Source organism: Capsicum annuum, chromosome 1 (assembly GCF_002878395.1).
Source record: "Capsicum annuum cultivar UCD-10X-F1 chromosome 1, UCD10Xv1.1, whole genome shotgun sequence".
Classification (NCBI taxonomy): Eukaryota; Viridiplantae; Streptophyta; class Magnoliopsida; order Solanales; family Solanaceae; genus Capsicum; species Capsicum annuum.
Genome location: NC_061111.1, coordinates 44,055,113 through 44,067,070, shown reverse-complemented (window position 1 = coordinate 44,067,070; position 11,958 = coordinate 44,055,113). Strand labels below are relative to the sequence as shown.

The 11,958-nt window shown below is 36.8% G+C and overlaps 1 protein-coding gene across 1 annotated transcript in view; it reads left to right on the top strand.

Moving 5' to 3' along the window:
* LOC107847382 (transcription factor IIIB 90 kDa subunit) overlaps positions 1–11,958 on the top strand; it is a 23,665-nt gene that overhangs the window by 5,517 nt on the left and 6,190 nt on the right. Inside the window, exons 2-16 of the mRNA XM_047396371.1 lie at positions 1,509–1,583; positions 1,707–1,788; positions 2,833–2,908; positions 4,147–4,232; positions 4,307–4,383; positions 5,773–5,829; positions 6,637–6,749; positions 8,518–8,595; positions 8,701–8,789; positions 9,291–9,371; positions 10,208–10,375; positions 10,456–10,599; positions 10,985–11,057; positions 11,146–11,254; positions 11,784–11,861. Of these exons, the coding sequence (XP_047252327.1) occupies positions 1,522–1,583; positions 1,707–1,788; positions 2,833–2,908; positions 4,147–4,232; positions 4,307–4,383; positions 5,773–5,829; positions 6,637–6,749; positions 8,518–8,595; positions 8,701–8,789; positions 9,291–9,371; positions 10,208–10,375; positions 10,456–10,599; positions 10,985–11,057; positions 11,146–11,228 (1,269 nt within the window). The 5' untranslated portion in view covers positions 1,509–1,521 and the 3' untranslated portion in view covers positions 11,229–11,254; positions 11,784–11,861. The remainder of the gene's footprint in view (positions 1–1,508; positions 1,584–1,706; positions 1,789–2,832; positions 2,909–4,146; positions 4,233–4,306; positions 4,384–5,772; positions 5,830–6,636; positions 6,750–8,517; positions 8,596–8,700; positions 8,790–9,290; positions 9,372–10,207; positions 10,376–10,455; positions 10,600–10,984; positions 11,058–11,145; positions 11,255–11,783; positions 11,862–11,958) is intronic.

Here is an 11,958-nt window from a genome sequence, read left to right as displayed (position 1 = left end):
CATCCTACCCCCCAGACCCCACCAGGTGGGAATACACTTGATTTGTTGTTGTTGTTGTTGTTGTTGTTGTTGTGGTATGGTGGTCAGAGTATGGTCGATGTAGCAGCGGCGGGTCGGACTTGGTCGGAGCAGTAGCAGTGGCGGTCTTAGTATTGAAATGAGTTGTTCTCATATGATTTCACAATGTATTGTATTATATCGCAGTGAATTATTTTGATGAATACGACATTTGGATCGATTGTTAATGTCACGTGCCAATAATATGTAGAATAAGCTTACAATACAACGACAACAGCATAATCAGTATAATCCCGACAAGTGGAGTTGAGGGAGAATGGCATGTCTGATGGAACCTTTGGTTCAAGTAAATCATTATAAAGCAAGTTCGAAAAAAAAAAGCTTACAATATTACAAAGAACAAAGAGTAAAACATCTAGTACCCTTGAACTATGACTAAATTTGCTACGACACACTCCAACTTCACAGGAGCCCTATTACCCCCTAAAATAAATTTTAGCGTATTTTTGTCAACCTTTTGTGTTGACATGATACCTTTTGTCAACCTTTTTAGCTGACATAACACTTTTGACGTGAGCCCATTTTATGTAATAAAGGTGTTACATCAACACAAAAGGGTAACAAAAATACGCTAAAGTTGAGTTCAGGGGGTAATAGAACTCTTGTGAAGTTGGAGTGTGCCGTGACAACTTTGTCGTGACACTCTAACTCATAGAAAACAGTTATTAAAATAGGTAGGAAGGGTTGTGGTTCCTTCTATTCCTAGAAAACAGTTGAAACAACCTGGTATAAAACTACCGAGCAGAGTTAAAAATACGATAAGTAGATCCATAATAAGATTCTTAAATATTGAGTGAGAGCAAGATGAGAGAAAAACGTACACCAATTCGATCATTACATAAAATTGTACTTTTTATTGTAACTTAAGGATTATGTAACAAGCAAAACATTGTACTAAAGTGGCTTCTTCAAATAAATCAGAATATATATGAAAAAGAAAAAAAAGAAGTAGCTTATATGTATATATATGAAGAATATAACTTGGTACAAGGAAAGGAAAATCCCTTGTGCTTCTACTAGCTATGTTTACATGTGTTCTCATTTTAACTGCTTCTACTTGGATGGTTATGGATAACGTAGTGGATGAACTGATGAAGTACCAATCAGCTCGTTGATGTTCTGTCAATGATCTTGTTCGTTAAGTTGATGGACTGTTGATGAATCAGCCATGTTTAGTATATTTCACTAGTTACACCAAGATTTGTTAGACACTTCACTCACTTTCTGTATCTAATTCAAGTGAACCAGACTCAGCACCGAGAAGATTATTAGTTTATTGTTACGAATAAAGCATGCATATCAACCTTTGTGCCCATTAAACAAATATACAATGTCTTTTGTTTGATCATCATACATGGAATTATTTGCTAAAAATGCATACTGCAGACGATAAATTTTCACAAGATGGGATATTCTGTTAGTTGATTCAGGTTACTTGAAGCAATGGTATATTGCGATTATTGTGGGGAAAGAATAAGTCGACCCAACTATGAGGATGGCAGAAGGTGAGAGCTTCATCTCCCAATGTTGTTCTTTCTTCTACATTATATATGTTGGTTTATCGTCTAAGATACTTCATTTGTATATATATTTCTCATTCTAAGATGCTTCATTTTGTGACCTTCTAGATGTTGTTCCATATGTGGAAGAATTCTTGAGGAAGTTGATATTTCCAGTGACCTGACTTTTGTTAAGGATGCTGCTGGACGGGTTAGTTTGTTATTGCATATGAGATTAATATATTTTGGAGAGTTTTTTTTTCCTCAAAATTCAGTCCTATCTGGTTAGAATGGATTGAGATCCTGTCCAGTTCGGACGGTATGTTTAATCAGGCTTAATGTCATTTTAATTTTTTGTTGTTGTAGTTTTTAAGGTGCAAAGCAAGAAGTGGTTAGGAAAATAGAATTTCATAAAAAGGTCTGGCGTAGCGGTCAATGAAGTGGAGGAAATCCATAGTAGTCGAGGGTTTGAATCCCAAGGGAGACCAGGAAACGCTCAGTGATTTGTCCCTATCATCCTAAGCGTTGGTGGGTGGAGTTTCCGGTATATGTGCTGCCGGTGGGAGGTAGTGGGTGGACGTTAAATTAGACGAGATCACACAAGCTTGTCGGACATCACCTTTGCAAAAACAAAATTTTATCATCAAATACCTAAGAGATCTCATGAGCTGAAAGTCCGTCTAAGATTTTAAAAATTCGACGATACAAGAAACCTATTTTCCTCATTGCCTTTCTTATACATCAGGCAATTTTAAATGCTTACTCAAGTTGTTTAAAAATGTTGATTTCAGTTGTTGAAAATTTGTGTCTCGTCATGTGATTGGTGGAACTCAAAGAAAATACACATGGTGGAAATAAGTTCTGTACTTGATGTTGAGTTCTTTAATAATATTACTGTGACGTGACAAAGGAGTAGTAAAAAGGCCAATCACCTCCAACCATGAGGCTGCGTTTGAGTTACCAAGAGAGCAAATTGGAAAAAAAAACACTACGTGGCTCCTAGGTAGGATGTTTCGTGGCCGGAATTACATATCAAAAAGAAAAGAAAAATTACGTCTAAGACACCTCGTTGTTTTTGAGTGGGTGAGAAATCGAAAGAGGGGATAGAAACTATTCAGATCATGCCATGAGAAGAACAGGACGCGGTTAGGTATAAGATGTAGTTATTGAACAAGTTATATATGTGGTGTCTTGCATGTTGTAAAGTATGGTATTCACTTTGTGTTCTATCACGACTAACTTAAATCATTTGCAGAGTCAATTGGCAGGAAAGTTTATTCCGAGTATCCAAAGTGGCTATTCAGCTTCACGGGAAAGAACACTAGCTAATGGTATCTATGTAACTTTGTTTGTTGTTTTTGATTAAGATGTACCTTTGACTGTTGTTTTCTCACAATGACTTCATGATCACTGATCGTACGATTCAAATCTCATCAGTATCGTAATATAAGACTTCATGCTCCTTGTATCTGTTTGTATAAATCCGTCATTCTTTTTCTTTTATAGAAAAGTTTCTATCATTCTTTTTTCATCTGAATGATGACTAGATGTGTGTTTCTATTAGGGAAAACAGAAAAATTGTTGATCGAGTTTCCCGATTTTCAATAGAAGTTGTTATGTCTTTCTAGAGTACAGTTGATTGCTGCCACTTTATCCTGATACGTGTTGGGTTCGAAATCGAGAGGGCGTCATGCGGAAGCTTTTAGTTTGCAAACCATAAGACAATAAATCAGACGACACATGAAAAATTAAACTAAAAATATATTATTGGATATGGTTTGCCAAACGGCCTACATATTAAAAATAAAATTGAAAATCTTAAAACTTATTGGGAGAAATCTCCCCCTAAACAAAGACTCTTTAAAGACTATATTGTGGATGTTATTGTGTTATGGTATGAGAAGGGGGTCTTCTATTTATAGATGTCCAAAACCTTTCCTCCAAGAAAGAGGTTAACCAAATATGGAAAAGAATTATATTTTTTTCTTTCAGGAAAAGTAAAAGTAATTATGGTAACTTTTATTTTCCTTCTAAGAAAAAATAAAACTTAAATATAGTAAGAAAATCAGGGCAAAAACCCTAACAATACGTTTGTCAAGGAAGCGATTTTGTTGACGGACCGAGTACAACACTGCAGTTAGAGTTTGCATAAATCATAAAACTATTATACCAATATACTTACAAGGCTTGTTAACGGGATAGATTAGTCTTGTTAATATGACAAGAGTAACGCTGTACTTAAAGGTGCACACAAACTATGGGCCTATACCGCACCAATTTAAAAAGGGCATCCCGGTGCACTAAAGCTACCGCTATGCGCGGTGTCCGGGGAAGGGCCCCACCACAAGGGTGTATTGTACGCAGTCTTACCTTGCATTTCTGCTGAAGGCTATTTCCAAGGCTTGAACCCGTGACCTCCTGGTCACATGGCAGCAACTTTACCGGTTACTCCAAGGCTCCCCTTCATGCAGCACTTGGCGTTTGAATATATTAAATCGCTCTTTGATAGCAATATAATTTTTAAGTATGAGGTTCTTTCTGATACATTTATTTACTCCTTTTCATGCAGCAAAAAGGGGTATAGAAGATATGATGACAGCATTAGGAATTGGTGGCGGTGAATCAATAGCTAATCCAGCTTTGTCCTTGTATAAGGTATTATTCGTTATGGCTTTTGCGTTACCACCACTAGCATGATATCATTCTATGGCTGAATATATTACTTTCAGATAGCAGTTGAGAGGGATTTCACAAGGGGGCGTAGGAAAGTGCAAGTTGAGGCTGCTTGTCTTTACATTGAATGTAGGTAAGAGATTGTGTTCTTATGATATACTATTTCAGCATATTTCTGTTCCTAAAAGAAGTAAAAAGGAAGTGAGATGAGGTGTAATGACGCCAAAGATGTTGACAAGTTGACGTAAATTATCTCAGCCATGCATCAGTGGTTTGAGAGTAAAACAAAACATATACCTTGGTGTTCTGTAAACAACAACAACAATATATCCCATACATTCCCACCAAGTGAGGTCTGGGGAGGGTTAGTGTATGCAGTCCATAGTGGTAGGTGAGATAGAGAGGTTGTTTTCGATAGATCCCGACTCAAGATAAGGAATAGTAAAAAGACAAGATACAATAGAAATTACCACAGGCAATAGTACCATAGACAAGATTCACCTAATAATACAACAAACGATACAACATTCTGAAATGATACTAGTACTATAGTTACTAACACTAATAACAAAGTCCTCTGACCTACTAGCACTGACGCACTCGCTCCTACTATCCTTCTACCCTAATCCGCCTCCTCCGCACCTTCCTATCTAGGGTCATGTCTTCGGTAAGCTGAAGCTGTTCTATGTCATGTCTAATCACCTTCCTCCAATATTTCTTCAGTCTACCTCTACCTCGCCTGAATCCATCCTTAGCCAACCTCTCACACCTCCGTATTGGGGCATCCGCGCCCCTCATCATCACATGTCCGACGCATCTCAACCTCGCTTCTCTCATCTCGGCTTCCACCGAAGCCACTACCACCTTATCCCGAATAACCTCATTTCTAATCCTATTTTTCCTAGCACCCACAGATCCACCATAGCATTCGCATCTCCACCATCTTCATCTTTTGGATGTGAGACTTCTTGACAGGCCAACGCTCCGCCCCATACAACAAAGCCGGTCTAACCACCATTTTGTAAAACAAAAACAAAATCTCCTGGCCCTTAGGGCTTTGATCTAGTTCTCTGCACATTTGTGCATTTATTTTATCCCAAGTTGCTCCATAAGATGCGACTTGTAATCTTCAATCCTTGACCTATATAATCCACAATTCTACAGAAAACATTATAACTTTTGCTAGCTTTTCGGTGCAACTTTGTTATTGTACAGAATGTTGACGCAATCTTAGATACAATAGAGGATCTGCACGATCTGTAGTTATGTTTTATCGCACAGGCTTAGTGCAAGTATTTATAAAATCTTTGATTACTTATCAAAAAAAAAAATGTGGATGAAACTACCAACTATGCTATTAGCACAGACAGATAACAAAGCAACATAGTTTTTTCATATACATATATCGAAAGAGTAATTAGGACAATTATATTTTTGATTCAATCTTTTAATGTAATTTTTCTTGATCCAAGCTACTTTACTAGTAACAAGTTGGGTATCATTTTGTTTATTTTTCTTGCAGGGTACAGAAAAAGCCATTCCTACTCATCGACTTTTCTGAGTACTTGAGTATAAATGTGTACGTGAGCCTATTTCTACAAAAATCTTAGTAAAATTCATTCTATTTCGTTCTCCTTTTGATATAACACTGATGAAATAATGTCGAGCAAGAACTTAATGATTGCCCTTTAGGTCAGGAGTTTGTGTCTTCCCGTTCAGTATTATGATATTCTATTTACCCCTTAAATCCTTCGTGTAGTTATATCGTGAACCAGATTTTACGTGTGAATCTTGCATGGTTTGAGTTAATTAGACTAGTCTTTTGCGCCACGTTTAACTAGAAATGAAAGCACTAAGCAGCCTTATGTGGAGTAGCATTTGATGTTGGATTTGAGAAAGATGAAGGAGTTATAGTATCTTTTTTTGTGTGGGAAGGAAATTAGGACTGAACAAGAGCTGACCTTTGAGAAAGTTACTGGAAAATATGCTTTACTATCCTTCACAAGACGTACTCTCGACTAATCTTCAGTGCGACTGAAGAGCATATCTCTTTTAGTATATTAGGGCGTTTGTATTTGAGAACTTCTTTTTTCTTTGCTGCCATACCTCCTCTCTCTACATCGCCGAGTTCCTTTTTCCTATCAGAAAATCTAGGTGGCCCTTTGTACATTATTGACACATATTATTAATCTTTTCTGAAGGTTTCTTTAGTACGTTGACTCCTTAAAATCTATAACAATATCCTAATCTAGGATGTCTTGTTGTATTTTTGTCATACATGAAGGATTATGCCTAAAGTTGGGCAGTTTGGGAAAACATTTACCTAATCACTCTCTTTATTATGGCAATCGAAACCTGTTCAACCATTTTCTCTCATGAAATGCAGGTATATTTTAGGTGTTGTTTTCTTACAGCTTTGCAAACTTCTAAGCATTGTAAATCACGCATTTATTCAAAAACCTGTGGACCCTAGCCTTTTCATTCATCGATTCGCTGATCGTAAGTATTTTTCTAGATTTGATTTGCTGGTTAATTTTAATCTTTGCTTCTTTGTTGTGACCACCTTGCCTCAGGTACCAACATCGTAATGAAAGTCTATATATTTTTTACTTTCCATTTCCTTTCGTGATTACATTTTGGATTTCCATTTTGAGAAGTCTAAAGATCTCGATTCATAAGGATTTTCGTCTGCAAGCATGGTTTTTCTGCCTGTTCTGGAACGTTATCCACCATATAAATGGAAGGGATCTTTTCAAAAGACCTATGATCTCTCACATCAATGCGTATAAATCTAAGAGTAGATCATATGGAAGTAAAAATCTATATAGGCGATACTAACTAATTGGGACTAAAGCATCATAGTTTATGTCTCTTAACTCCTTTTAGTTTGCTAGAGGCTTGTATGTCAGTGTAGGAATATATAGGTGATTCTCAGAATCTCTGATTTGCCTAAAAAACAAAATTATTTAGTATTAAAATGAATGTTTCCCAAATAGAATTGAATGAGTACAGATGATTCATATAGCCGATGTAACTCATTTGGTATTGAGCAGCATGTGATTGATGAATGATATAAATCAGAGTTTGTTAGACATTACAAGGTAAAGTTGCGCACAAGCTTTCAGATGGTATATAACACATTGCAATTGTGAAAGGGGGAGTAGGGAATAAAAAGATGTGATATTACCATCCAAGGGCAGGATAATACTATCTAGTCACGGAAGCACACAAACAAATATATTTAATTGCATGCTTTAAACTGTTAAACACCTTGGCAATCAAAGGTGTTATACACCATGATTTCATGTGTCATTATATTTGGATGATGGAAGAATGAACGCCTTTGAAAGCGGAGAATTTGTCAAAAAAAATACGGAAATAGATAGTGGCTCCTAATGCTACTTGAGGGGAATGAACTAAATATATTTTTCAAGTAGTATGTAGGTGATAATGCTCTAGGGGAAACAAATATCTTCTATCAAAAAAGATAGGCAATGATAAATGATGATATCATGAGTTGTGAACACTTGTATCAGATGAGCAGTTTGAGAATGGAGTCATGGAGCTATAAAACTTATACGCCAACAAGTCTAGTGGGAGATTTATGGTAATTTAAGACTCACCCTGAGAGGTATGGTAAGCAGGCAGCAAACGCCCAAATGAATTAACTTGTCAAAAAGTGGTCTATTAAAGGTAACTCGTATTTCATATCCAAAATTCAACACGACCAAAGGTGCCGAGGGAAATAGTTACATTCACGAAAAAGGAGCATGAGAGGTCCTTTGTACATCTACTATCTTACACTTTGCTTAAATCACCTATATATGTACCCCATTAGTTCCTGCTTACACCAAAAATGAAAAAGGCTGAGGCAGTTCATCTTTGATTTTCTGAATGGAATTGCTTTTTCTTCAAAATAAAGATGAGCCAGACCTCATTCCATCCCTCTCATGTTCTTCTGATCTAGTATCCTATTTTCATATGTAAAACACATGTTACCTCAATTTTTCTGCACAGTAACCCGCAGCTTTTTATTTTATTGGTATGTGCAAAAGAACTCCCTCTTCCTTTTGGTTTTCTTCCTGTTAATCCAGAAACTTATTTGTTGTACCTGTTGGGCGTCTTGGCTATTACACCTTACTATGTCGCCTTTTACTTCTATTTTTTTCTTTCCTAGTCTGTATTTGTTTTTATATTTTTCACTCAATATTGTGTTGCTATTAGCTTGTTGGAGTCCATCAGTAAAGACTTTCAATTTATAATGTAGGTTTATTTGGCGGAGGGAAGCCAAATATTTCTCGAACTGCACTTCACATTGTGGCCAGCATGAAGCGTGATTGGATGCAGGTTATACATGATTTTTCTTTGCGTATACCTTATATGTAAGTTACTGGAGTAATTCTACAGAACTTGATTGTTAAATTTTTGCACAAATCCATAAATTGTCTATAAACAGGGAGAAAGCCAAGTGGGGTATGTGGAGCTGCATTGTACATTTCTGCTCTTTCACATGGACTGAATTGTTCTAAATCAGAAATTGTAAGTGGTCTTTCTAGATTTCCTTTATATTGATGGTCAGAATTCAGATTTCTTTATAGACAGGCTTCGTGATTTAAGTTTTGTTCCGCGTACAACTTATGTTCATCCGAAAGTAAGATAATGTGCGTGGAAGTTACGTTTCCTAGTCTTTTGTGTATCTGGGTTGACCTAATCTCTCTTTTGTAGGCTTTGAATCTGCTTGATGCCTTCTTATGAAACAACTAACTTCATATACAAAAGAGTTTTAGTCTGCTTTGTGAAACTCTTCCACGTTTTAGCTAGTTTTCACGGACTACTTCTTTCTTGGTCAAAGAGTGTGGAATTTTTCTTGTCGTTGAACTTTGACAACTGTGTTCTCGTTCTACTTTCTTGACATATTTTATATTCAAGCCTATGTAGCACAAACACTTGCGCGACTCTCACATTTAATTTTTTATGGTCAAATAGCACAAGTAACATAATATTTCCTTTTCCCATTTTCTTTATTCTTTTGGTCAACAGATCAAAGTGGTACATATATGTGAAGCAACATTGACCAAGCGTTTGATAGAATTTGAAAACACAGAATCTGGGAGCTTAACGGTATGTACCCAAAGTTGGTAGGATGAGCACTGCTGATATTTTAATATTCTTTGTTTGAATAGCTTCACTTGCATGTATCACATGTATTTAAGCATGTCTGCAGGTCCTTATATTTTTCTGCGAAGGGTTACAGCTATTATATAAGAGTCTTAAAAAGCAATGTAGTATTGTGAGGTGCTTACTCCTGTTCATGGACATGGTGTATAACGTAATTTGGTACTCATGCTGGAACCAATATCGTAAAACTTATGGAGTTCATACGCATCAAAGTAAAGGGGGATGTGTACTGATGTCATTGAGAGAGAGGCTGACAACTTTGCCTCTACTAATGAGTATCTATGTTTCTTAATCCTCTTCATAGAGAAATTCATCTGTTAACAAAAGACCCAAAAAAAAGGAGCAAATAAAATCTATCATCTAGGCTACAGCTGTCACGGTGTCACTAGATTCTAGTATGTCATGAAGCCACTCAATACCTGCACTCTGGAAAATTTTTAATTTCACCGGCCTTTGGCTCCTCCCTTCTTTTTTTCTCGTCCTGTTCAACAAGTGGAATCTTTAAAAGAACTTGTCCATGGGCTAGGGCCTCAGGTTTCAAGGAAATTTATGCTCATGTACAGGAGAAGTCATCACCTAGTGATGTGCTATTTTTTATTAGCTTGATGTGCTTGGTGGATTATATTGTTGATAGTCAGAAAACTTTGCCTGGGAATCTAAAGTTTCAACTGTTGACACATTAACGTTGGAGTTTGATGCAAGTTGCCTCTGTGGTGATGGCTTGTTAGCCAAAAATTTCATTTCCGAGTTTTTTACTATTACTTCTAACTTGCAACTAGATTGAGGAGTTCAATGCAAGAGCCGAGGAGCTTGAGAAAGAAGAGATGCTGACCCCACAATTTTGTTTGGGGTCAAAAGGATCTGGAATCACAGAAGTGCTATGTGAACACAAAAAAAATGTTACGGTGCCCTTTGCTCATGGTCGTTGTGAACGTTGTTACAGTGATGTAATTACTTGGTACCCTGACCTCTTAAGTTTTTATTAGTATTGTTTAATCATATGTAATGTTCATGAATGTGTTTGCAGTTTGTAAAACTTTCTGGTGGGCTTGATGGAGGATCTGAACCTCCAGCCTTCCAACATGCTGAGAGGGAAAGATTAGCTGCAAAGAGAGCTGCCGAGGATTCAAAATTTTCCATGTCGAATGAGGTGGAGAACAATGGCACTGAGGTAATCACTGGAGCTACTACTTATCCAAAGCATTATTACCTTGTAGGTGTAAAGTAGAATTTTATGCTTTAAAGAATGCTTTTGGACTTTGGTTGTTGGAAAGGACACAAGTCAGGTTAAAGTTTTGATACGGAAGGATACATTTGCAAGAAAAGAGCAGATAAGAAAATAGAGCAAGTGTAGGGAGAAGACGATTTCTGCTTAGACACTTCTTTAGATTAAATTCCTAGATTTCTTCTTTCCGTAGGCAATCCCATGATACCGGTAGTGCCAAAATCTTGAATCTAATTGGTGTTTATTGGAAATATGCAGTAAATTATTTTGCTTTCTGAATAATGCCATGCCTTATGTATTCTCTTTTTATTTTATTTTGGTTGATGATTAGCCTGAAGAGGGAGGGAACACTGAGAGTGCGATGGGGAGTAAAAATGTGCAGATATCAGGATCTGAGCAAATAGGTAAATTTTATTTTCTTCTGGAGTTAGAATGTTGGTAGAGAGTTCTGGATCAAAACCATACAGTAAATTATTTTTCTCTCAATTTCAGGGGCACCCGTAGAGCATAATGTGACTTGTGATATGTACACGGCATGGATTATATGGGTCCTGATGATAATGACGATTCATTGAACTTTCCTGATATCGATGATGTTGAGGTTTGCTACTTCGATGTTGGTTTTCATTTAGTAGGGGGTAACTCCACTGGTCGTGATCCTTGCAAGTTTTATTTAACGATCTATGGCAGCCTAGTGCAAAAGCTGTAACTTTTGACGGATTTCATCTTGCCACACTGTATCATGCATACCTCATCGCATGATACTTAGCAAATGATAATATGATACTAGCGGCTCTACGCTTCATCCTTTGCTTGGAAAGAAGTATCATCCATAATAAGTGAACTTTATATTTGTGAAGAGTCCCACGTCGGCCATATAAGCGATGGGTGGTCTCTTCAATATGGCTTGGAAAAATCTCACATCTTGAGCAAGCGTTTGGTATTGAGTTAGGCCCGAGATCCATTTTTTACTATATTATAACAATTTGTTAGCAAATATATGGAAAACTATTCTACTTCAATAGAATGTTTACCTGTGCCAACTGGATTTAGTTGCTCAATACTTGGACATGTATTTCCTGGTTCACTAACCTGTCATGGTTGTTACTCTGTGCTGGCATTTCTGTCAGATTGACGTTTATCTTCTCGGCGAGGAGGCGAAGCTCAGTAAGAAGATCATTTGGGAAAAAATGAACCCGGAATATGAGGTGATTCAGTTAATTTCTTTGCAAATCACCATGTAAACTTGTAGATCGTAAGGTCATATAGTGGTCTTAGGATTTATAAATATATTAATCTAGTACC